A 26263-nucleotide genomic window follows, 5' to 3' on the forward strand; every position below is an offset into this window, starting at 1 on the left:
CATGAGGGGTATAGTTTCCAAAATGGGGTCACATGTGGGGGGAGTCCACTGTTCTGGCACCATAGGGGCTTCCTAAATGGGACATGCCCCCCAAAAACCCTTTCAGAAAAACTCACTCTCCAAAATCCCATTGTCGCTCCTTCCCTTCTGAGCCCGCTACTGCGCCCGCCGAACACTTTACATACGCATATGAGGTATTTCCTTACTCAAGAGAAATTGGGTTACCAATTTTAGGGTGATTTATCTCCTTTTACCCCTTGTAAAAATTCAAAAATTGGGTCTACAAGAAAAAGAGTGTAAAAAATGAAGATTTAGAATTTTCTCCTTCACTTTGCTGCTATTCCTGTGAAACACCTAAAGGGTTAAAACACTTACTGAATGTCATTTTGAATACTTTGGGGGGTGCAGTTTTTATAATGGGGTCATTTATGGGGTATTTCTAATATGAAGATACTTAAAATCCATTTCCAACCTGAACTGGGCCCTGAAAAATTACGATTTTGAAAATCTTGAGAAAAATTGGAAAATTGCTGCGGAACTTTGAAGCCCTCTGGTGTCTTCCAAAAGTAAAAACTTGTCAATTTTTTTAATGCAAACATAAAGTAGACATATTGTATATGTGAATCAATATGTAATTTATTTGGAATATCCATTTTCCTTTCAAGCAGAGACTTTCAAAGTTAGAAAAATGCTAAATTTTCAAAATTTTCATGAAATTTTTAGATTTTTTACCAAGAAAGGATACAAATATCAGTGAAATTTTACCTATAACATAAAGTAGAAAATGTCACGAAAAAACAATCTCGGAATCAGAATGATAAGTAAAAGCATTCCAAAGTTATTAATGTTTAAAGTGACAGTGGTCAGATTTTCAAAAAATGCCCAGGTCATGAAGGTGAAAATGGGCTGGGTCATGAAGGGGTTAAAGCTGTTCGTTACCTACCTGGCTTCATTGGTTCCTTTCTTGGTCAGCGCCCAAATTCATGTACCCCTGAAGTTTCCTATCTACATCGCTAATGTTTTACTTTTGGAAGACATCTGAGGGCTTCAAAGTTCAGCAGCAATTTTCCAATTTTTCTAAATCTGAATTTTTCATGGACCAGTTCAGGTTTGAAGTGGATTTGAAGGGCCTTCCTATTATAAATACCCCACAAATGACCCCATTATAAAAACTGCACCCCTCAAAGTATTCAAAATGGCATTCAGTAAGTGTGTTAACCCTTTAGGTGTTTCACAGGAATAACAGCAAAATAAAGGAGAAAATTCAAAATCTTCATTTTTTACACTCGCATGTTCTTGTAGACCCAGTTTTTGAATTTTTACAAGAGGTAAGAGTGAGTTTTTCTGAAATGGTTTTTGGGGGGCATGTCACATTTAGGAAGCCCCTATGGTGCCAAAACAGCAGAAAACCCCCCACATGGCATACCATTTTGGAAACTACACCCCTCAAGGCACGTAACAAGGGGTCCAGTGAGCCTTAACACCCCACAAGTGTTTGATGACTTTTCGTTTAAAGTCGGATGTGTAAATGAAGAAAAAATGTTTTCACTAAAGTGCAGTTTTTTCCCCCCAAATTTTCCATTTTTATAAAGGCTAATGGGAGAAAATGCCCCCCAAATTTGTAACCCCATCTCTTCGGAGTATGGAAATACCCCATGTTAGGATGTAAAATGCTCTGCGGGCAAACTACAATGCTCAGAAGAGGAGTCACATTTGGCTTTTTGAAAGCAAATTTTGCTGAAATGGTTTTTGGGGGGCATGTCGCATTTAAGAAGCCCTTATGGTGCCAGAACAGCAAAAAAAAAAAAAAAAAAAAAAAAAAACACATGGCATACTATTTTGGAAACTACACCCCTCAAGGAACGTAACAATGGGTACAGTGAGCCTTAACACCTCACAGGTATTTCACGACTTTTTGTTAAAGTTGGATGTGTAAATGAGAAAAAAAAAAATTTCACAAATGCGTGGGTTTTCCCCAAATGTTACATTTTTACAAGGGGTAATAGAAGAAATGGGGTTACAAATTTTAGGGGTAATTTTCTCCTGAGTATGGAAATACCCCATGTGTGGACATCAAGTGCTCTGCTGGCGGACTAAAATGCGCAGAAGAGGAGGAGCGCCATTGAGCTTTTGGAAAGAGAACTTGTTTGGAATGGAAGTCAGGGGTCATGTGCGTTTACAAAGCCCCCCGTGGTGCCAGGACAGTGGACCCCCCCCCACATGTGACCCCATTTGTGAAACTACAGCCCTCACAGAATTTAATAAGGGGTGCAGTGAGTATTTACACTCCACTGGTGTTTGACAGATCTTTGTAACAGTGGGCTGAGCAAATGAAAAATTACGCTTTTCATTTTCACGGACCACTGTTACAAAAATCTGTCAGACACCTGTGGGGTGGTAAATGCTCACTTTACCCCTTATTACATTATGTGAGGGGTGTAGTTTCCAACATGGGGTCACATGTGGGAGGGGTCCATTGTTCTGGCACTATGGGGGCTTTGTAAACACACGTGGCCTTCAATTCCGGACAAATGTTCTCTTCAAAATCCCAATGGCGCTCGTTCTCTTCTGAGCATTGTAGTTTGCCAGCAGAGCACTTTGCATCCACATATGGGGTATTTATATGCTCAAGAGGAATGGGGTTACAAATTTTGGGGTGCTTTTTTTTTTTCCTATTTTCCCTTGTGAAAATGAAAAATTTAGGTTAACACCAGCATTTTAGTGAAAATGTTTTTTCTTTTTTTAATTTTCCCATCCAACTTTAATGAAAATTTGTGAAACACCTGTGGGGTGTTAAAGTTCACTATACCCCTTGTTACGTTCCATGAGGGGTGTAGTTTCCAAAATGGAGTCATATTTGGGTATTTTTTTTGCGTTTATGTCAGAACCGCTGTAAAATCAGCCACCCCTGTGCAAATCAGCAATTTAGGCCTCAAATGTACATGGTGCGCTCTCACTCCTGAGCCTTGTTGTGCACCCGCAGAGCATTTTACTTCAGTACTCGGGAGAAATTGCGTTAGAAATTTTGGGAGTCTTTTTATTTTTTATTTTTTTTATTTAACAGCATGTTAGTGTAAAATTTTATTTATTTTTTACACGAACAGGCTGGTGTAGACCCCAACTTTTCCTTTCATAAGGGGTAAAAGAAAAAGCCCCCCCCCCCCCAAATTTGTAGTGCAACTTCTCTCGAGTACGGAAATACCCCATATGTGGCCCTAAACTGTTTCCTTGAAATACGACAGGGCTCTGAAGTGAGAGAGCGCCATGCGCATTTTAGGACTAAATTAGGGATTGCATAGGGGTGAACATTGGGAATCACTGGTGTAGAATACCCCTAACAGGGTGCCTCCAGCTGTTGCAAAACTCCCAGCATGCTTGGACAGTCAGTGGCTGTCAGGAAATGCTGGGAGTTGTTGTTTTGCAGCAGCTGGAGGCTCCGTTTTGGAAACACTGCTGTGCAATACGTTTTTCATTTTTATTGGTGGGGGGACGGACGGACAGACGGACAGTGTAAGTGGGTGTATATGTAGTGTTTTTACTCTTTATTATGTGTTAGTGTAGTGTTTTTAGGGTACATTCGCACTGGCGGAGGTTTAGTGAGCTTACCGTTAGGAGTATGCGCTGCGGCGAAAAATTTGCCCTGTACATTCACATGGGGGGCTAACCTCCGTCTGTTTCAAAACTACAACTCCCAGCATGCACTGACAGACCGTGCATGACGGGGGTTGTACTTTTGCAACAGCTGGAGGCACACTGGTTAGAAAACCTTCAGTTAGGTTCTGTTGCCCAGCTCAGTATTTTCCAACCAGTGTGCCTCCAGCTGTTGCAATACTACAACTCCCAGCATGTAGTGATCGCCGAAGTGCATGCTGGGAGACGTAGTTGTGCAACAGCTGGAGGTACGCAACTACAACTCCCAGCATGGCGAGACAGCTGTTTGGGCATGCTGGGATTTGCAGTTTTGCAACATCTGGAGGGCTACAGTTTAGAAACCATTGCACAGTGATCACCAAACTGTGACCCTCCAGCTGTTGCAAAACTGCAAATCCCAGCATGCCCAGACAGCAAACTGCTATGTGGGCATGCTGGGAGTTCTAGTTTTGCAACATTTGGAGGGCAACAGTGTAGAGACCACTGTATAGTGGTCTCGGACTGTAGCCCTCTAGATGTTGCTAGGCAACTTACCGGCTTCCGTCGGATCCATGAAGCCAGATGCACGACATCGCCGCCTGCCGATCTCCAACACCGATAGTCGCCAGCAGCCTCGCCCGCAGGGTAAGTGGACTTCGGCGCCGGTCCTCTGTCGTTTCCCCGTTCTGCCCCGCCTATTGTGGGTGGGCAGAAAGTTAACCCCCCGCCCCCGATCTGCTATTGGACGTCGCTTCTAGATGTCCAATAGCAGGGATAGGAGGGGTGGCACCCCTGCCACCTCACTCCTTTCCCTTCAGGGTGATCGTGGGTGTCTTAGACAACCGCGATCCCCATTATATTCCGGGGCACCATAGACCCGGAATCGCAAGTGTGAATTCACTTGCGATTATCACCGACATGGGGGTGTCTGATGACCCCCCCCCCAGGCATTTGCGCATAGGGTGCCTTCTGATCGATATCAACAGGCACCCCGGTCCGGTCCCTGCCCGGCGCGTGGCGGGGACCGAAATTCCCACAGGCATACAGGTACGCCCTTGGTCCTTAACAGGTTAAAATGCATGGGTCCTCAAAAAACGACCTATTGTTTAGAAAATGTTTAACACGAAAACTTTCTTTAAAGAGAATCTGACACCCTGGTCACCCGCGCTAAACCCAATATACTGGGTTATAGTGTGGTTAAACAATTTTACAAACAGGGGCTAGTTACTTAAATCAGGGTTCAAACTCGAGTAAGAAGTCGTACATAAATTGTAAAACCGGGGGGTTATGGAATCGATTGTCCATGCGGCAAGACTTATGTAGGCCGGACGAAGCGTATGTTACATGTAAGAGTAATGGCGCATGTAAATATTGTCCAGAAAGGCTTTGAAGGCCATCTACTGTCCAAACACTGCAAGGAGAAGCATGCTTCAATCTATGTAATTGAGAAGAGGGGGGGGGGGGCACATAGCCAACATTCCTGGATTACAATGTCTTTAACAGAATTAAGTCTAGAGTGATTTTTATTTAACTCCTTAAGGACCACTGCGCTTTTGTTTTTTCCTCCTCCCCTTCTAAAAATCTTTCAGTTTCCCACTTAACCCCTTAAGGACGCCGCCCATTTGGACCTTAAGGACAATTTTATTTTAACGCTTTCGCTTTTTCCTCCTCCCCTTCAAAAAATCATAACTCTTTTATATTTTCATCCACAGACTTGTATGAGGGCTTGTGTTTTGCGCGACCAGTTGTCCGTTATAATGCCATCACTCACTTTACCATTAAATGTATGGCGCAACCGAAAAATACTATTTTTGTGGGGAAATGAAAAAGAAAACCGCGATTTTGCTAATTTTGGAAGGTTTTGTTTTCACGCCGTACAATTTATGGTAAAAATGACATGTGTTTTTTATTCTCTGGGTCAATACGATTAAAATGATACCCATGATTATATACTTTTCTATTACTGTTGCGCTTAAAAAAAAATCGCAAACTTTTTAACCAAATTAGTATGTTTAAAATCCCACTATTTTGAAGACCTATAACTTTTTCATTTTTCCGTATAAGCGGTGGTATGAGGGCTCATTTTTTGCGCCGTGATCTGTACTTTTTATTAATACCATATTTGCGTATACAAAACTTTTATTGCATTTTTTATTTTTTTGGGGAATAAAATGTTATAAAAAAAGCAGCTATTTTGGACTTTTTTTTTTTTTTTTTTTTACGTTCACGCCGTTCACTGTACTGGATCATTTACATTTTATTTTGATAGTAAGGATATTTACGCACGCGGCGATACCAAATATGTATATAACATTTTTTTTTTTTACACTTTTTGGGGGTAAAATAGGGAAAATGGGACAATTTACGTTTTTATTGGGGGAGGGGGTTTTTCAAATTTTTTTTTTTTTTTTTTTTTTACTTTTATTTTTACACTCTTATAGTCCCCATAGGGTACTATTTATAGCAACCATTCGATTGCTAATCCTGTTCAGTGCTATGTATAGGACATAGCACTGATTAGGCTTATCGGTCATCTTCTGCTCTGGTCTGCGGGAAGGCAGATCAGAGCAGAAGACTCCCGGAAGACAGCGGAGGCAAGTGAGGGGACCTCCGTCTGCCGTGCAGGATGATCGGATCGCTGCGGCAGCGCTGCGGGCGATCCGATCATCCTGTTAATTGATCGCGATGCTGCAGATGCCGTGATCTGTATTGATCACGGGATCTGAGGGGTTAATGGCGGACATCCGCAGGATCGCGGGTGTCCGCCATTACCGGCGGGTCCCTGGCTGCGATCCACAGCCGGGACCTGCTGCGCATGATGCCGGCATCGCTCCGATGCCCGCGGTTATGCTCAGGACGTAAATGTACGTCCTGGTGCGTTAAAGGGGTAGTCCAGTGGTGAAAAACGTATCCCCTATCCTGAGGATAGGGGATAAGTTTGAGATCGCGGGGGGTCCGACCGCTGGGGCCCCCTGCAATCTCTCTGTACGGGGGCCAGGCTCTCCGGCCAGATAGCGGGTGTCGACCTCCGTACGAAGCGGCGTCCGACACGCCCCCTCAATACACCTCTATGACAGAGCCGGAGATTGCCGAAGGCAGTGCTTTGGCTCTGCCATAGAGTTGTATTGAGGGGGCGTGTTGGCCACCGCTTCGTGCGGAGGTCGACACGCCCCCTTCCCGCGGGCTGTTGGGGCTCCGTCCAGCAGATCGCAGGGGGCCCCAGCGGTCGGACCCCCCGCGATCTTAAACTTATCCCCTATCCTTAGGATAGGGGATAAGTTGTTCACCACTGGGTCACCACTGGACTACTCATTTACGTCCTGCGTCGTTAAGGGGTTAAAGACCCATATGAGGGCTTGCTTTTTGCACCACCAATTTTACTTTGTAATGACATCAATAATTTCACCACTAAAAAATATTTGTGGGGATAAATTGAAAACAAACAGCATTTTGTAACTTTTGGGGGCTTTCGATTCTACACAGAACACTTTTTGGTAAAAATGGCACCTTATCTTCTGTAAGTCCATACGATTAAAATGATACCCAATTTATATGCTTGTCTTTGTTTTACTTCTGTTAAAAAATTATAACTTTATGCTCGAAAATTAGTAGGTTTAAAAATGTCCTCTTCTGACCCCTATAACTTTTTTTTTTTTTTTTCTGTATACGGGGATGTTAAGGGCTCATTTTTTTTGCACCATCATCTGTAGTTTTTCTTGGTACCATTTTTGTTTTCATGGGATTTTTTGATTACTTTTTTGAATACATTTTTTATGGTATACAAATTGACCAAAAATACGTCATTTTGGACTTTGATATTTTTTTTTACATATACACCATTGACATTTTTATAGTTTGGACCTTTACGCACACGGCGATACCACGTATGTTTGTTTTAATTTTTATATATTTTTTTTATATGGAATTTGGGAAAAGGGGGGTGATTTAAACTTTGAATAAGGAAGGGGTTAATGTTTTTATTTATTAATTTTTTTTTTCTTCACGTTATTCGTCCCCATAGGGGACTTTAAGAAGGAATTATTAGATTCCTCATACAGATCAATGTAGTTTCATACAACTACATTGATCTGAGTCCTCTGCACTCGATTCATAAAGCCTGGTCTAGCCAGGCTGTATTAATGTGAGATTGGACCAGCGCAGCAGGAGAGGTAAGCTCTCCAGCTACCTCAGAAGTGCATCGCTCCCTCCCCACACACACACAATCGTGCTGTGGAGGTTCGGGGGGGGGGGGGGGGGGGGGGATCCACCCCACTGGACCACCAATGATTTCCCTTGTAGACGCCAATGTCAAAGGGTTAATAGCCAGCCATGGCAATAGCTGCGTGTCTGCTATTAAAACCAGCCCTCAGCTACAAGAATAAGCTGGGGGCCGGCCGGTATGGCGCGGGCTCGAGTCAGTGCGGGCTTGAGTTGTACAGTAAACTATAATAACCTTTTGTGAAATTATTGTAAAAAATATTGAAAGATGAAGAAAAAAAACTTAAATATAATTTACATGTCGTCTAGAGCAGAAATGCTACTTCTATTTATATGCAAGTTCTAATTTCTGCATTTCTTACTACATTTGGTGTTGTGTGCAGAGACCACAGTTACACAGCATATTATGAGTTTACAGTACGGTTCAATGCATATGTTCTGCTATTTTGTTCTGTTGAGGTTGTGCATTGCTGAACTGTGGCTGGGAATTGCTTCTACTCACAGCTGTAACACCCTTGGTGTGTGTCAATTTCTATCACAGACTTCACAAGAATTTGAGATCTTAACATTTATTTATTTATTTATTTATTTATTTATTGTTTACAGCTCTGTTAGAGGTTTTACCATCTCATAAGGTGATAGCATATTGCTAGGATATTCAATCACTTTATGATGGGGGCGACTTCTGGGACCCCAACCAATTGTGAAAATGAAGAGGATGCAGCACCAGTTTAATGCGGAGTTCCCTTCTTGTCTTTGCAAAGCTTCACCCCAAGCTGTGTTCAGAACTGCAGCCGGTTCCATTTAGGGCTCATTCACATAAACACCTTTCCCCATTAATTAATGCCGTTATCAATCCGTATGATGATCTTTTAAACGGCTGTAAAATAATCCCATTGATTTCAATGGGATTTTTTTTTACAATACTTTATCACTAGTTTGCTTCCTGTTCTGTTTTTTTTTTTTTACATGGAAAAGACTGTGCACTTTATTTTTTTTATTTTTTTTCTCCCGTCAAAAATAACGGAATATAAATGGATATTATTCATTTAACATTGACGTCTATGCCAAATGGATGAGCCTTTAATGTCATCCGTTTGCACGTGGTTTTTAATAACAGTTTTTGAACCATTATTACTTCTGAGCATGCTCAGAAAAGGTGAAATCAGCGGACTCCTGCAGTGCTGTGGGACTACTTCTACTACTCCCATCATGGAACAGTCTTGTTTCCATTATGGGAGTAGTTGTTTCCCCGGTTGGGGAGACATTAGTGCTTGTACTACTACCTCCATCATGGAACAGAGTCTGTTCCACTTTGGAGATAATAATAGTACAGGAGCTGAGGGATTGATCGCACTGGGTCTCACTTCTGAGACCGATGCGATCAGAAGTTATTAACCAGGGGAGCAGGTGGCATACTCCAGTCCCCTGCAGTGTATATAGTGTGTTTTTACTTCCTTTTATAAATACCCCGCCGGGCCATTCAGGGCTCCCGGCGGGATTTTTAAACTTCTACTGTGCATAATCACAATCCAATCATCATATTCTCCAAGAATTTGTATATTAAAATTACTACGAGTGCAATCAGAGTGCACAGCAGGGACATGTCGGTCTATTCCCTGCTGCTCGTCTCCGTACCTGACGGAGATGAGCAGTGGGAAATAGACGGACATGTCCCCGCTGGGCGCTCTAATTGCACTTGAAATACGGGCAATTATACTAAATCGGGGGGAATATGATTGGATTGTGATTTAGGCACTCGACCTCGCCATCCATGAAGCACCATCACCCCCGGAACCTACAATATCGGACCGGCCCACAAGCAAATTTCTGCATGATAATGACATAACGGTTGTAGACAATACTAACAATCAGAGCTCCTTAGCTCAATTCCTCAAAGACGGGGAACAACGTAACAACTGACAAAATCAATACTACACATGATGACATCTCTAATACTAAGGCACCAGGAACAAACCATCCAACATACCAACAATGTTCCAAAAGAAAAAGAACAAAAGAAAGATAGACACAGAGGTAAGCGAGGAAAAAAGAATAAAGAAAACAGCACCACCAGCATCAACAACCGAGGGACAATAAAAATCTTCAATCTTTCCAAGCACTCTGTGAGCCCATATGAAACATCCCTGCTGGAAAAAGAACTTTCCTTCTGTCCATCACATAAAGGTGATGACTTTCAGATCTTTTTAGACCTTAATAGGTTTATTAGGAAACTCGCATTACAGAGATTTTTTGCCATAAAAGAAAAGAATGGAACCAAACTCCAACAGGACAACAAGGATGCTGACACCATCAATGATATGATGGTACACCAGCCAGTCAAACTACCCACTCTCTCTCTTTTTTTTTTTTTTATTTATTTATTTATTTTTTATAACCCTGTGCAGGCGAAAGGTCCCAAGATCAAAGTGTTCCATGAACTTGTTTCAAATTAAGTTATGAAGCAAATTGAACAGAAAAAATCCAACCTCACCGCAAAAGAAAGGATAGCAATGAGAGAACTACAAAAATAAAATGCAATTTTCATCCGCAGTGCAGACAAGGGGGGAGGACTGGTCATACTTGATTACGACTACGACGAGAAGGAGGCCAACAGGATCCTGTCGGACACAGAAGATTACACTACTATCAAACAGGATCCCTTCCCACAGGTAGAAAGTAATGTACACCAACTTATCAAAGAAGCAGTACAGAGGAATATCCTCAAAAAGGACAAAGAGAAATACCTGAGAACAAGCAATGCCAACAAACCTTATTTCTACTTTCTACCCAAAATTCACAAATCAGTGACCCCCCCCCCCCCCCCGGACGTCCCATTATATCAAATACAAATTCCCTCAATAGTAACCTATCCCATTACATAGATTTTTTTGCAAAAATATGTAATGCAATTACCCAGCTATCTGCGGGACTCCACCCAACTCATTGAAATCCTCATAGAATTACCATGGAAACTGGAATATCAAATCATCACTTGTGATGTTGCATAACTCTATACCAATATTTCACATGAACTAGGACTGGAGTGCATATACAACTTTCTGGAAGGTGACACTACACTCCCACCTGCCCAGAAGCAATTCATTAGTAAAGGGCTTGGTTTTATACTAACTAATAACTTCTTTACCTACAACAGAAAAACGTACCAACAATGCAAAGGGAGCGTGATTGGCTCAAAGGTTGCACCGGCCTATGCAAATCTGTTCATGGGTGCCTTCGAGTCCAAATTAATCACCAACAATCCGGCACTATCACCTCACATCGTTGTGTGCCGCAGGTACGTGGATGACCTGTTCTTTATATGGAATGGCCATAGGAACCAGAAGGAACCACCGACATCCTACTCAGCAACCTCAATAACAACAATTGGGGACTTCAATTAACAATGGAGGCAAGTAGCAAAGAAATCCACTTTCTGGACTTCTTCATTGGCCATAACTCTGAAAATTTCGTCACATCAACGTATTTTAAAACGGTCTGTTAATAGCTATCTCGACTTTGAGAGTGGACATTACAAGCAATGGCTGAAGAATGTACCATACAGCCAATTTAAACGGGTAAGAAAGAATTGTACAGAAAATAAGACCTTTAAGCACCAAGCAAAGATTCTGGAAAAAGGTTCAAAGAAAAGAAATACCCCAGTCTGATAAAGAAGCACTAAAGAAAATACAACACAGATCGCAGAAAGAATGCCTTGTCCCTGACAAAAAAGAAAAAAGAGGATCTCACCAAGCAAATAAACAAACAAAAAAACAACTTCATAACTACTTTTACCAATTACGCCACTCGGATGAGACAGGTGCTTTAAGGAACACTGGCACATCCTCCAGAGTGATGCATACCTCAAAGGCAAAATTCCGAATCGCCCCCAAATTACATTCCGGAGAGCATCCACCCTCAAGAACTTACTGGCCCCTAGCCAGATCCGACAACACAACCAGAAAAAAGAAATCCTTAACTTACCTGCAGGAACCTTCAGGTGTGGATCTACCCGCTGCAAGTGCTGTAAAGAGATCAGAAATAATAGTAATGAAATTGGTTCCCACGCGACAGAAGAGCGATTCCAACTTAGGATGACTGGCATGTCAGTCTGTATTTATGTCATTTACCTTTTGGACTGCACCTGTGGCCTTCATTATGTTGGCAGAACAACCCAACCCCTACACTGCCGAATGAACAAACTTAGGCAAAATATCAAAAGATTTATGCTGCATGGAGTCTGACATTGCGCCATCAAACATCAGGAAATTCAGGATCCAGTAAAGATCACCCCAATTGATCATATCCCTGACCATAACTCGAACTGGTTCGAACTCCTAAAGAAACGGGAGGTATTTTGGATGTACAAACTCGGAACGGTGACCCGTTATCTAGATAATACTCCGGGTCCATCAAAACACATTAGTGCTCAGTGTCGGAATTACCACATTCCAGCCGCCTCTTGGCCACTGACTATAAATGCTAACTAGCATATTTAGGTATGAGCCTATCCTATCCGGTACCTTATTATTGTATGACAATTAGCCTACTCTGGCCCGGATTTATACTCTCCAACTATCTTGTCATACTTCTGGAACATTAGTACTAGCTATGCGGGAGCATATTCATGGTCCTTTGCTACCTACTACTACACAACGGAATAGCCCCATTAATAAGCTGATAACCCCCACAATATCATCACTAGCCCAGCCCTAGGATTGGGCAAAATACAGGCTTCTCCAGCGCTTCAGCGTGGGCAGTTAACAGGTAAGCTCCAGCGCTGCCAAACTCAGGATGGCTATTCCTACACCTGTTCCAATTAACCATATTTGTCAAATTATGCCTCTCACCCTGACAGGGGTTTAACCTTAGCCCCCCAATTCTCTGTACCAACTTCAGTAATTCCCGTATCAACTAACCACTCGGGACGTAAGGATCTTGTCAACCAAATACTCAGTGATCTGGCTACATACAGTTCATCTGCCTTGTTCACCCCTGCGATTGTTACGCTGGTGATATATGTATCTCCGGCATGTTAACCCACGGCTATACATATCTATTGATTTTAGCATGGGCAACTTACGGGGACCTCCAGCGCTGCAATACAGCTCTGGATGGTCACCTATACATTCATGCCGATGAACCTCACGCCTCATTTGACACTCACCATGAGAGATGAACACACAAGTCCGTTCACTATCATCAGATCTCCCTATCAATCACTTAGCTCGGGATATACAGGAATCTGCCGATGACACACCCAGTGATCCGGCTATACACCTTCCGTGCTCACCTCTTTGTATGAGCACTACATTACGCTACAGAAATATACTATGATGCGATTACAAACCCACGGCATGCTAGCAGTGGGCAGTGAAAGAGAGCTCCAGCGCTATGTGAAAATACACTATGTTGCAACATTGCTACAAAACCTAGTTACCTATGTTGCAACCATTAGCATTGTTATAGTAGAAATTAAGTTTATGCCACATAATAATTTGTTATGCAAATTTTATGTTTTGATGTACCTTGACCCGGTGACCCGGCATTAATTCACTGCCAGGTAAGCATATGTATGTATTTATCCAACAAAAGGAAAGATGAAAAGATAGCCAGCACTCGCCACTCTTCTTAAACTTATTCATTATACTCACATATATGGTGGGTAGGGAACAAACATAGGGGGGTTACATAGGCAACAAAGCTCAGTTTCATGCAGCAGGTGCACTTTGTCCGGCCATGTGTATGTATTTAAACCAGCGCAAACATGCGCTTGTAACACCCATTGCCTGAGGAAGAACCTGGCGCGGGTTCGAAACCATTGTGTTGCACCCCTAATCTTGTACCAATAAACGCCAGTCTTTTTTTAAGAAATATCCTGTGGCTTTTTGGTTTCCTGGGAATAGGCACCCACAGATTTACGTCCTGTTTTTCCCTCTTCTAATCGATCGGAGTTTTTGGCATTTTTATATGCCATGTGTGAATCTACCCATAGATGGAGAGGCAGACAGGGTTATCCTGTTCTGGCTCACCCGCCAAAATATTACAACTGTTTGTTTCGAAAATGTCTTATTTATGTTAGAGTATTGTATAAAGGGATTGTGCATATACATTGTCACAGCCTTCACTGCTAAGAGGATCCTTTATTCTTAGTGACTATGCACTGCCGGAGCTATGTACATGTTGGCTTTTGTAGAGAAAATTGGTATCCAGGAAAGGAAAACTTGAAGGTATGTAATATAAGCAGTAGTTATTGTTAAAGGGAATCTGTCATCAGTGTCGCCTGCACTATCCTGCTGGTAGTGCGGGTGACACTGAAGATAATGAAATTTACCGATCTCCGATCCATGACCCCATTTGCCCGTTGTACTCTTTATTCAGGCGGCAGGCTTGGTGCATGGACAGAGCTCCAGGAGCACCCCAACATCACCGCTGCTGCTGCTTCAGGTCTACCCACAGCTGGGCTGAGGGAGGAAGCTGCTACCGTGATGCCAGCATGTTCCTGGAGCTCCACCCGTGCTGCTGTTTGAATAAGGAGAATAACAAGTGAACGGGACCATGGGAAAAGGTAAGTATTGTTATCATCGGTGTCACCTGTACTAATAGGTGAATGCGGGAAACTGATGACAGATTCCCTTTTAAATAGAACATAGCGCTATTCATGGCGTTGACTAAGTTACTTAAGTTAAACTTTTTTCATAGCTCTCCTTTTGTTCTTTATAACTCTTAGTTTACCTTGTTGGATACTAATAACATTTTTTTTTTTTTTTTCATGCTATGTTTTAAGGCACTTTATTCAATAAATATGTACCCCAGAATTAATCCAATAGTTCTCCTGTGTGTAATGATACAAAGTATGTGTACATTGTGTAACTTGTAATGTCTCTATTGCACCATTAGCCTTAAGCTTTAAAGCATTAGTATCATTTAAATTAACTTTTGACGTGTCAAATACTTAGGTTGGTGTCTCAGTGTTAAGACCCCCTCCATTTACTAGCTTTGGCTGGGTAAAGCGCGCTTCAGTCTCTGGCTTGGTGCTCAGACCAAATAAATGCAGAAGACGAACGGCATTATAGTCTATAGAGCCCATCTCCTGTAATCACTAAGTCTTAGCAGCAAGATGGGGAGTGAAGAGTGCTAATATGCGCTTCACCCATCTAAAACTAACAATCTGGGTGGGTCTAAAATGTTGACTTGCCTTGAGGCTGTGTCTAAAGCTAAGGGAGGGGGCCCTTAGCTTTAGACACAGCCTCTGTACTTTTAATTATATCAAAGCAGATGGGGCCGGGAAGAACAGACTAAAATTTAGTCGGGGGTTATTGTCTTATCTTTTACCCTGAAGTATTCTGTGTGAACATGTTAATGCCTAAGCGCCTTATGCTTGTGGAGGACTTGTTCATGTCATGCAGAATCTCTAATGAATGTGTGCTTTTTTTTATTGTACATTTAATTTTTTTACTTAATTATGGGTGCAAAGTTTAGCTAGGAAAACATTTTCTTTCTGTTCTCTGCCATCCCCATATAACAATTACTGTTGGCAACAGCCCATTAGATCACTCTTCCCAGGCACCTGTAAAGACAGACATGTCTTCTCTGCTTTCCTAGCAACTGCCCAAATGCATAAGCAGCGCTTCCCTTTTCAGGAGCACAGCACTTGATATGAGCCCGGCCCTCGGGGTTTTAGTCACAGGGAACTGCTCATTTCAGTTCCCTGTCACAGTACAGAATCGGCTAATGCTGGGACTAGGATTAGGCTGTGTGCTCATGTTGCTGTTGCATCACTTTTTTTCTTTTCTCTTTTTGTTTAACCGATTAATAGCAGACTGCATCTAGATTTGTCATTGTTTTAAATAGTTAGTTCAGGTTCTTTCTACAGGCAACTGCAGCTGTAGTGCTACGTGTAAGAGCACCCTAAGGTTGGTGGGTAATGGCTTCTGAAAATACAGACTATTCTAATAATTGATTCAGTGATTCAAGTCTGTTTGTATTTTAGGCATGTATGTTAGGCATCAAAAACACATCTTAAAGGGGTGCTCCGGGGAAGTTAATAAAAATAAAAATGCCCCAAAGCCACCACAATACCTATTGTGTCCCCTGTAGATATCCTTGTGATTTTTGCCAGCTCCTGTGGCCCCTGCTGTCTTCTGCATATTCTTTTTCCTTGCTTGCAGCCCAGACTACAACTCCCAGCAGTCAATGTGGCTCTGAGGAATAGCAATTGTCTGGCAGCAATTGCAATCTGCCTGCATGCTAAGTGGTGTTTTAAACACACTGTACAAGTCTTTTCTTTCAAACTATCCCCCCCCCCCCCCCCCCATAATTCCGCCGAAAGAATGAACATGCTCATTCTCTTTGCACATGTATTTCCACAGCAGAGTTTTCTGCTGCTGAAATTCTGCAGTATTAATGGGTCAGCAGAAGACCCATTGACACCAGGAGATAGATTCTGTAGTGTGAACATACCGTTATGGGATACAGTGTGCACACAAAGAAGTTTTTTTTTTTTTTTTCCACTAGGTGGCAGTAGAGCTTTGGCACTATTAAACATTGTTGATGTTGGAATATATTTCATGCTGTAAAATCTTTTGATCATCCGTTTCTTTAATTCTTGGAACAAAAGTAAATCAGGTACTACAAAGTGCTTTCAAAAATTGTGAGCGGTTTACTGGTGACAATATTTTGTATCATAATTGTTAATTTGGGCATAATTGTTAAAATACAATGCTTATAATCCTACACTAGAGAACAACATAAACAAACAAAAAATATACCAAACACCAGAATTGCTAATTTTTGTCTTTTTTCAGTAGCCAGGGGCCCCTGCTAATAGGGGTCTTGTGGCTATTAACCCCTCAGATGACTAGTGTCAAAGTTATTAGCAGTGTCTAAATGGGCTTTTTATAAGGCTTATATATATTGGAGAGGCTCTTGTCTGACAACTAACAAGATGACCTGAGCTGCCCAATCTGACACTTTTACAGTGTCTGTAATGAAATATAAACTATAAAAAATATTTGGGCTCAAGGTCTGAGATATCAGTACACAATTTATTATATAATTAATATATTTCCATACAATGGTGTATAAAATTACCTGGGACTCACAGGGCCCTTGTGAGTCGTCAGGAACATTTAAAATTTGTCATAAAATAAATATGAATAAAATGCAACAATATAATATAAAACTTAATTGAGACCAAAAAAAAATATATAAAGTTGTATCCACTGTAGAAGGTCTGGATAACACTCTGGGTACTTGTTGCTCCAGAACAGCCACAGTATACAAAGTGGATACAATGTATTAAAGTGAATTGGCTTTTGTAAGTAAGCTAGCAACGATGTTTCCTTTTGCAGTCACCAATTAACAGATCAATTATTGTGGTAATTCAGTTATCACGGTCTTTCTTTAACCACTGGGTCTCAGGAAACATCCCTTATATATTTTGTACATTTAAGCTAGTCCACATAACAGCTCTACAATTTACAGTCCTGATTAATGCTTCATTTTCCCATATAGAAGGATTTGTTCACATTCATTCATAAATTGTTACCTCTACTATTGTTGACCCTGGATATGAGGTCATAATTGGTAGGGGAGGGACCATTGGTATATATATATATATGTTAAGATACTGACCCCCATCATATATTATTATCTAAAGCTGCTGAAGAAAGGACCGCGAGGGTCCTGAAACCCGTCCAGCGACCCCCCCCCCATTATCTACTATTGAGACCATCTTGCTATTAACAAGCGCAAGTCACCACTCACTGCTGAACATCTAAGACAGATACATGTCAATCACATCCTATGTGTAGCGCGCGTAAACCTCCACGAGGACGCCGCTAGTGACTTTAACAGAGGTCGCAGCAGAAGCACTGCAGTCCCCAACCTCCTGACCCACGGCTGTGCCACACCGCGATATAGGAGAGGGAAGAATCTCCATCGGTGTGCCTGCACTACACCCGCTCCAGCAGGAGGCCTTTTGGTTCCAGCCTGACCAGCGACCGGTACTGGGAGATCGCATCATCCATGCCATACGGGGTATTGCAGGACCTATATCCACCAGAGATCGCAATATCTATTCCCGAGGGACCGGTGAGCATACACGCACACGCTGTGTGTGAGATATTTTTAACTGCTACCATTGCCGATCTGGGCATATATATAACTGGTTTATCTGTTGATCTACTAAAGAATATATACGGGCTGTCAGCGCAGCAGACCCAGTGGTTGAAGAAAGACTATGATAACTGAATTACCACAATAATTGATCTGTCAATTGGTGACTGCAAAAGGAAACATCGTTGCTAGCTTACTTACAAAAGCCAATTCACTTTAATACTTTGTATACTGTGGCTGATCTGGAGCAACAAGTACCCAGAGTGTAATCCAGACCTTCTACAGTTGATACAACTTTATATATATTTTTTTGGTCTCAATTAAGTTTTATATTATATTGTTGCATTTTATTCATACTTATTTTATGACAAATTTTAAATGTTCCTGACGACTCACAAGGGCCCTATAGTGTAATCCAGACCTTCTACAGTGGATATAAATATATATAATTATTATTTTTTTTTTTTATTGGTCTCAATTAAGTTTTATATTATATTGTTGCATTTTATTCATACTTATTTTATGTCAAATTTTAAATGTTCCTGAAGACTCACAAGAGCCCTGTGAGTCCCAGGTAATTTTATACACCATTGTATGGAAATATATTAATTATATAATAAATTGTGTACTGATATCTCAGACCTTGAGCCCCAATATTTTTTTATAAGGCTGTTGGTGGTATAGTGGTTCAGATTTGTTTTTCAGTTTTAATCCACAAATATGTATTTTCCTTTTTTGTTTCGCTGTACTTTTGTGTTCTTGTGATTTAAAATTGGTGATGTGGTAAAATGAGTAATGTGTTGAGCTCCACATAAAACAAGCCCTCGTATGGCCCTGTAGATGAAAAATTGAAAGGGTTAAACTCAAATGACAATTCACTGTGTCATTAATGGTTAAGATCCATAACATCTGTGATTCTCTTGTCACTAATAAATGGCTCACAATTAGTACCTGGTGTACTTTTGTTCTATAAATTATAGAATGGATGCTCAAGAAGATAATATGCTGCAGGGTAAATCCCTACTATTAAAGTATCAGTCTGTAAAATGGAAGACTTCACTTTGACACATGTTTTGAATGCAAACTGGCACTTCTTAATATATTGTGGGCATGCCCCCCCCCCCCTCCTAAAGTTTTGGAGTGACCTCTCAGACCTCTTATTGGTGATTTCTAGCTCAAGTGGTTTTAACTTTAATTCTTTTACTCGCCGATACCAAGTACGAGTACTTGTATTTTAAAGGGAATCTGACAGCAGGGTGACCCGGTTTGTGGCGCTGTTTACCGTGCTGATATGTGGGTCCTTGTGTACAATGGAGGTGGCTGCTGTAGTATGAGCCAAGATTTCTCTCTTCTCCTTTGGACAGAACAGGGAATTTGCATTGGCGGTGAGACCGATGACCACATGGTGAGCAGCGGCAGGAGCCGGGTCACCTGCACGATCTACCTATAAGTTCAAGTTAGTGCAGGTGACTCTGCAGTAAGATTGTCTTTAATAGTAGGTAGTATCCCCTTGCAGACATTAGCAGCAGCCCCCCTGTAGACCACAGTTCCGCTTTAGACAGTGAGACCCCCCCCCTTTAGACAGCAGCAGGCCCCCCCCCCATTAGACAGGAGCAGGGCCCCCCTCCTTGCAGGCAGCTCACCTCCGATGACCACATGGTGAGCAGCGGGTCACCTGCACTATCTACCTATAAATTCAAGTTAGTGCAGGTGACTGCAGTAAGATTGTCTTTAATAGTAGGTAGTATCCCCTTACAGACATTAGCAGCAGCCCCCTTGTAGACAGCAGCCACCCTGTAGACATAAGTAGTAGCCCCCCTGTAGACCACAGCCCGCTTTAGACAGTGAGCCCCCTTTAGACAGCAGCAGGGCCCCCCCTTTAGACAGCAGCAGGCCCCCCCCCCTTTAGACAGGAGCAGCCCCCCCCCCCTTTAGACAGGAGCAGGGGCCCCCCTCCTTGCAGGCAGCTCACCTCCTCTGTCGGGTGCTGCCGCTCAACTGTTCCGTTCTTCCGTCCTCCGGTCCGCATCATGTCGTCCTATGGAGGAGCATGTGACATATACGTCACTCCGCTTCCTCCGTAGTGTTACACCGGGTGCAGGGGAGGAGGCGGAGTGACGTATATGTCACATGCTCCTCCATAGGACAACATGATGCGGCCCGGAGGATGGAAGAAGGGGACAGTTGAGCGGCAGCAGGTATCGGGCATGGTATCGGGAACATTAAAAGAGTCCCCGATACCATGCAAATAGCTAGTATCGGCACCGATACCAGTATCGGTATCGGGACATCCCTATTAAGTATTTGTTATTCCCTGAATATAGAGACATTTGGTATGAAAAATATTGGTTATCACCAGGCATTGGAAACGAGACACAGTGCCAGAGATGGGAGAAGGGCCATCTACCATTTCTCACTGCGATTAAATTAAGAAAGATCATTGAGAGAGGCCATTGAGAGAGGTTCCAAGAAGAAATTCTATGGGACTTGGTCTTCATGGGTTACCCATCAGAAAATGCACCTTCTCCCAGATACTGTAGTACCCTTTTCATCCATCTAAGATTGAATCTATTGATGAGCAAGTTGGTTGGTGCTTCACTTCTTTCTTTTGAATATACCAGCTTTAGTTGCTCACTTATACTGGCAGGATTTTGAAGGTGAAATTCCATGCGACTTGTGACTGTCATAGTTAAAATATTGTTGATAGATGGCAAGAATGTTTTCTTATTTTTATCCACCATGCTTACGTTGGTTTGCCACATTCGTGGCGTGGTATAATTTGTTTGTACTTACTAAGATCAACATACCCGGCGTGTGTCAGTGCTTGCATATACTTATTGTTGCTACTCTATTGCCTTTAAAACTGATTGAAATGAAAAAAGAAAATTGCTTAAGTTTCACTTAAAATTTTATCTGAAATTGATATGGTCTGACAGTGAAGCAAAATCTCGTTATATTAGTCTCTCTCGTTAATTTTTGCTTTATAAAAATATATGTATATTAAATGTATTCTCTGTGGGGGTATATGGGTACTCCAGAGCACTGATTTTTTTTATTTTTTTTTTAAATGAAGATATTTCTTGTCTTTGATTACAGGCCAAAGAAGCCTCCATCATGCAGGTGACACGTTAGAGACATTGGTTCTGATTAACCCCTCAAAGATATCCGTATGTGATGAGGTATGTTGAAGCTATGTAACTGGTGAAACCATTCTATTTACTTTGCTAGTGCTGCCTCTACTGGATCTTATGTTTGCAATAAAGGTACATGGTACTTTGCTCCTGTTCATAATTTCTGAATAAGACCTAAAGCCATTAGGTGTGCTAGGAGCTTTGTTCTTAGTTGTAATAGTCATGTAGGTTCATTTATTTAATATCGATACACAGGGACGTATTTTGTGACATTAACCCGTTCCTGCAAATGGATGTATATTTTCGTCCACTGCGGTCTCCCACTTTAGAATGTGCACTCAGCAGCTAATGCTGGACATCGCCAATCAAGCTGATGACCGGCATTAACCTTTCAGACACCACAAGCAAAGTTGATTGCAGCATCTAAAAGTGGTAATACCCATTTCCAACTTGCTCAGTGGGCTGATCAGGATGGCCGCGGCATCCCGATCAGCTGAGAGGACGGCGGGAGGTCTCTTGCCTTTCTTCCTGCTGTCCAATCGGTGTGCCAACCTTGCATTCAGCTATGCCAGGCTGAAGCAATAGAGCATCCTATGGAGACGCATTGATCAGTTTATGCAATCTAAAGATTGCATGATATAGTCCTCTATGGGGACTAAAAAAGGGTAAAAGATAAAAAAGTAATAAATATGCATTAACCTCTTCCCTAATAAAAGTTTAAATCTCCCCCCTTTTCCCATTTTTCAAATAAAAAAAATAAAACCTTAACGTGTAGTATTGCCACATGCGAAAATGTCCGAACTATTAAAATATAATGTTAATTAAATCGCGCATTCAAAGGCTCAAGCGTAAAACAATTCCAAAGTCCAGAAGTGTGTATTTTTGGTCACTTCATGCACAAGAAAAAATGAAAACTCGATTAAAAGATGCCATTAAAATAATAATGGTCCCGCTAAAAATTACAGATCACGGCACAAAAAATTTTTATAAGGGTCAAAAGTGGACAATTTTAAGCATACTAAATTTTTGTTCAAAAAGTTCACATTTTTTTAAAAGTAGTAAAATAAAACCTATATGAAATTGGTATCATTTTAATTGTTTGGACTTACAGAATAAAGATAATGTGTCTCTTTTTTATTTATATATATATATATATATATATATATATATATATATATATATATATATATATATATAAAAATTAATTTTTTAACCGAAAGGTGCACTGGGTAGAAACGGAAGCCTCCAAAAGTTGCAAAATGCTGTTTTTTTTTTTTTTGGCCCCACAAAATTTTTTGTTTTTCACTGTACATTTGGAGGTAAAATGAATGATGTCATGACAAAGTATAAATGGTGACGCAAAAAACAAGCCCTCATTTAGGTGGAAAAATAAGAGTTATGCCTATTAGAAGGCGAGGAGAAAAAAAACCCTCAAAAGGCTCGGTCCTGAAAGGGTTAATATGAGTTCAGTCTGTACTGATGCCCGAAGCATGGTCTGAAAAGGTAACTTCTCCCAGCAGGCTCAAAATCCTATCTGTACTAGTGCAATTAGGACAGCCCAGGTCAGCACAAGAGGTTGCTGGGAGAAGCTGTCATTCCTGCACACGCGCTTGATGAATTCTCCTGGCTGCCTCCTAGTGCTGATCTGCACTGTCCAAATCATGCAAGCGCAAATCAGTTTTTGAGGGCGCCAAGAGAAGATACTATTACTAATTGCGTGTCGGGCAGCAGTTGCAAGCACTGTCATTGAAGCTATAGCCTAGTGACTGTCAATCAAACCAGTGGAGGTGTTTACAAACTGGACAAGGTGTTACTTTGCAGTAAAGAGGCTGAACCTTTATTATATTGTATATGGAAAAGTTAGTCTGTGGTAAATGGGTTCGGCTGTTTTATAATGGCCGTTCAGAGCGTTGCAACACAATGAAAATTGCACCCCTGCTACTGCAAAGAGCTGACTATAAAGTGACAACTGGGCGAACCAGAGAGGATGCAGTGATGGTGTATATATGTTAACATGACAAATACAAAAATCATGGAATGGAAAGGGGGCACAATTTAAAACATTGTTTTACTATCACTTTGTGCTAATAAAAATAAATTACAATTGGAAACGGACACGAAAATCATGGAAAATTGTAACATCAGATGTGAGTTTCTCCAATATAGTGAAGTAAACCGATTTTAAGTTGTGCAAACAATAAAACGTTTTTATATTATGGGTGCTACTTGAGTGTTTGTAGTTTCTTTGTTAGGGATGAAATGCTGAGACAGGATAGAGGCCCTCATTTACTATTCTAAACCCAACCTCTTTTGTCGGGTTTTTTTGTCACATCTTTGTCTGCGCCATGTCGCAGACATGGTGCGCCAGTCTGCGACACGATGCAACATTTTTCCCCGACGGACCCGATGTGGATTCTCCCAAACCCGAAAAAGGGGCGTAACCCGACATTTCTGAGCTTTCCCACGTATTTATAAAGGTTTCCAACCCGAATTTGTTGAATTGTTGTGGATTTTTTTCCCGACAGCTCAGAGGAGTTGGAAACCAAAACCAACAAAACGCACGTGCGACAAACAGGATGCGACATAATAATAAATACCAGGGGGAAAAAGCAGTCGGGTAAGAAAGCAAGATAGACTTACAACCCGATTTTCTAAGTAAATGAGGGCCAGAGTGTATATATAGATGTGTAAAACTGTTAAAGAAGTTTCCTGTCACTGACCTCTACATACAAGCCCAGATTTATCAAACTGTGTGAGAGAAAATGTGGATTTTCCCACAGCAACCTATCACAGCTCTGCTTTCACTTTACCACAGCTTGTTAGCTGAGCTGTGATTGGTTGTTGTGGGAAAATCTCTCCACATTTTCTCTCACAAAGTTTGATAAATATGGGCCACAGTGTATAACCTACTTGATACTGTTCTGTATGTATTTAGTTCTTACATTTTTACTACAGTATATGAGGTGTACATTGTCCTATAGATCATAAGGAGTGATGCATTTAAATTATATTTATTTTACCCTTTTTTCCTATTCTTTACTATTGAAAGCTATAATCCTAACATTACACTTTCATTATTGATGTGGCAATTGCATAAGAAAACTCTCCATGCTTCGTTGGTAACTCTGCTGTGTTTCCCGCTATTCCTCTGTAGTGCACCGATCACAATACTCACTGTTTTTTGTACTGTTACAGTTTGTAATTAAAGGGGTACTCCGGTGCTTAGACATCTTATCCCCTATCCAAAGGATAGGGAATAAGATGCCTGATCGCGGGGGTCCTGTCGCTGGGGACCCCTGTGATCTTGCACGCTGCACCGCGTTAAACAGTCCCCGGAGCGTGTTCGCTCTGGGTCTGATTGCTGTCGATCACTGGGACAGAGCATTGTGACGTCGCCTCACGCCCCCTCCCATATGCTTGCATTGAAGGGACTGATTCTGGGGGGGGTGGGGGGGTGCGGCATGCAAGATCAGGGGGGTCCCCAGCGGCTGGACCCCCGCGATCAGGCATCTTATCCCCTATATTATATATTTGCCACTATCCCATCACCATGCCTTTCCTATATCTCGTGTATGCTGTGTTGTGCATGAAACTCCTCCTGTGTGCTGACCGTTACCCTTACCTGTCAGTGAGTGCAATGTCCTTCCATCCTGCAGTGTCTGTGTACTACCATTGAATGCGGTGTCTGCGTTCATTCTCTGTAGCATAAAGACCGTTCCCACTGGTCTGTTATGATCTCCTGCCTTATTTTGGTTTCTTATTCCCATAGTGCAAACCATTTTAGCCCAAACTATTTTAGCCACAAACTAATTTCTTACATTGATCCTCTGTTCCCACAAGTCCCATAACACATTAAGGCGCCCACAACCTTACTAAATATAAATATCAGTGCCCGCTGTTTATAGCTATTATATATTTTGCAACATATGTGCAACTACTTTTAGAATTGTCATTTTTATATTAGACTATGGTTATTAGGTCCTATAAATGTAATATGTATTTTTATATATTTAGGCAACATCTCCCGACAAGACTTTAACTTTATTCTACATTCATATATTCCAAGTCTTAAAGGGGTATTCCAGGATTTTTTTTTTATATAAACAGGCTCCAGAAAGTTAAACAGATTGTTAAATTACTTCTATTAAAAAAAATCTTAATCCTTCCAATAATTATCAGCTGCTGAAGTTATGTTCTTTTCTGTCTGGCAACAGTGCTCTCTGCGGACATCTCTAATATAAAAAAAAGTTTTTTCCTGGCTAACCCCTTTTTAATATTGTTTTATTATACTTGTAATTATGATTGTTTAAGTTTTTTTTTATACCAGTTTGGTTTGATATGGTTATATGTTATATTTTGTATGTAATGATCCGGAACTTCACTTGTTTTACACACGTGTGTATATACTCTGTCCAGTATTTTATGCCTGACAAAGTGCTTGATATGGGCTAGAAATGCTCACTTGCTTAGCACCTATAAAATAAAAATCTTTCATTGTTTGCACAACATAATTGGTTTACTTTCACTTTATTGGAGAAAGCACCCTTCTGATGTTCCAAGTTTCAAGTATCTTAACATCTGCTTCCATTTCTTATATACCGGTTGGCTATAACGAAGCTTGGAGAAACCACGAGGCTGCTGACCTTGCACCTATTACATGCCCGGGAGTTGTTGTGTTTATAGCTGTTTTCTTTTTTACCCTCTAGTGCAATAAAAAAAAAATTAAGATAAAAATTATATAAAAGTCTGAGAAAAAAGATGCAGAAATGATTTATGTCTTTATAGCTTAAAATCTGCATGTGCTAAAAATAAAAAAAATGGAATATGTTTCTGGTCAGTAAGGGGGGGGGGGGGTGACAAGCCTGTTTGAGTGGTTAAACCTTATTAAGCAACTAATTTACATTGCATTTAAACTCTTAATTTTATTTTATTTTTCTCAGATCCGCAAATTGATCTGCCACTCCTCGCAACATAAGCTATTGGTATTTACTGGCCCCTTCCTTGAAGACACTGGGGAAATGCTCCTGCAAGCTGGAGGTGGCTTCTTAATTGATGACTTTATTCATATTTTTACAGACAAAGAGGTGATTCCTATTTATGATGCAAATATAAAAGCAAGCCTATAGTAATGTACAAAGCTAAAATCTCACACAACTCTTTCTCTT

At 41.2% G+C, this 26263-nt stretch overlaps 1 protein-coding gene across 2 annotated transcripts in view; it reads left to right on the forward strand.

The window, feature by feature from the left end:
- Positions 1–26263, forward strand: part of MAP1S (microtubule associated protein 1S) — a 111988-nt gene that overhangs the window by 29971 nt on the left and 55754 nt on the right. Inside the window, exons 3-4 of one of the 2 annotated variants that reach the window (XM_056518084.1) lie at positions 21064–21146; positions 26039–26182. In XM_056518084.1, the coding sequence (XP_056374059.1) occupies positions 21064–21146; positions 26039–26182 (227 nt within the window). The remainder of the gene's footprint in view (positions 1–21063; positions 21147–26038; positions 26183–26263) is intronic. The other variant, XM_056518085.1, reaches the window with a different exon arrangement.

The sequence above is a fragment of the Hyla sarda genome, chromosome 1 (assembly GCF_029499605.1).
Source record: "Hyla sarda isolate aHylSar1 chromosome 1, aHylSar1.hap1, whole genome shotgun sequence".
Taxonomy (NCBI): Eukaryota; Metazoa; Chordata; class Amphibia; order Anura; family Hylidae; genus Hyla; species Hyla sarda.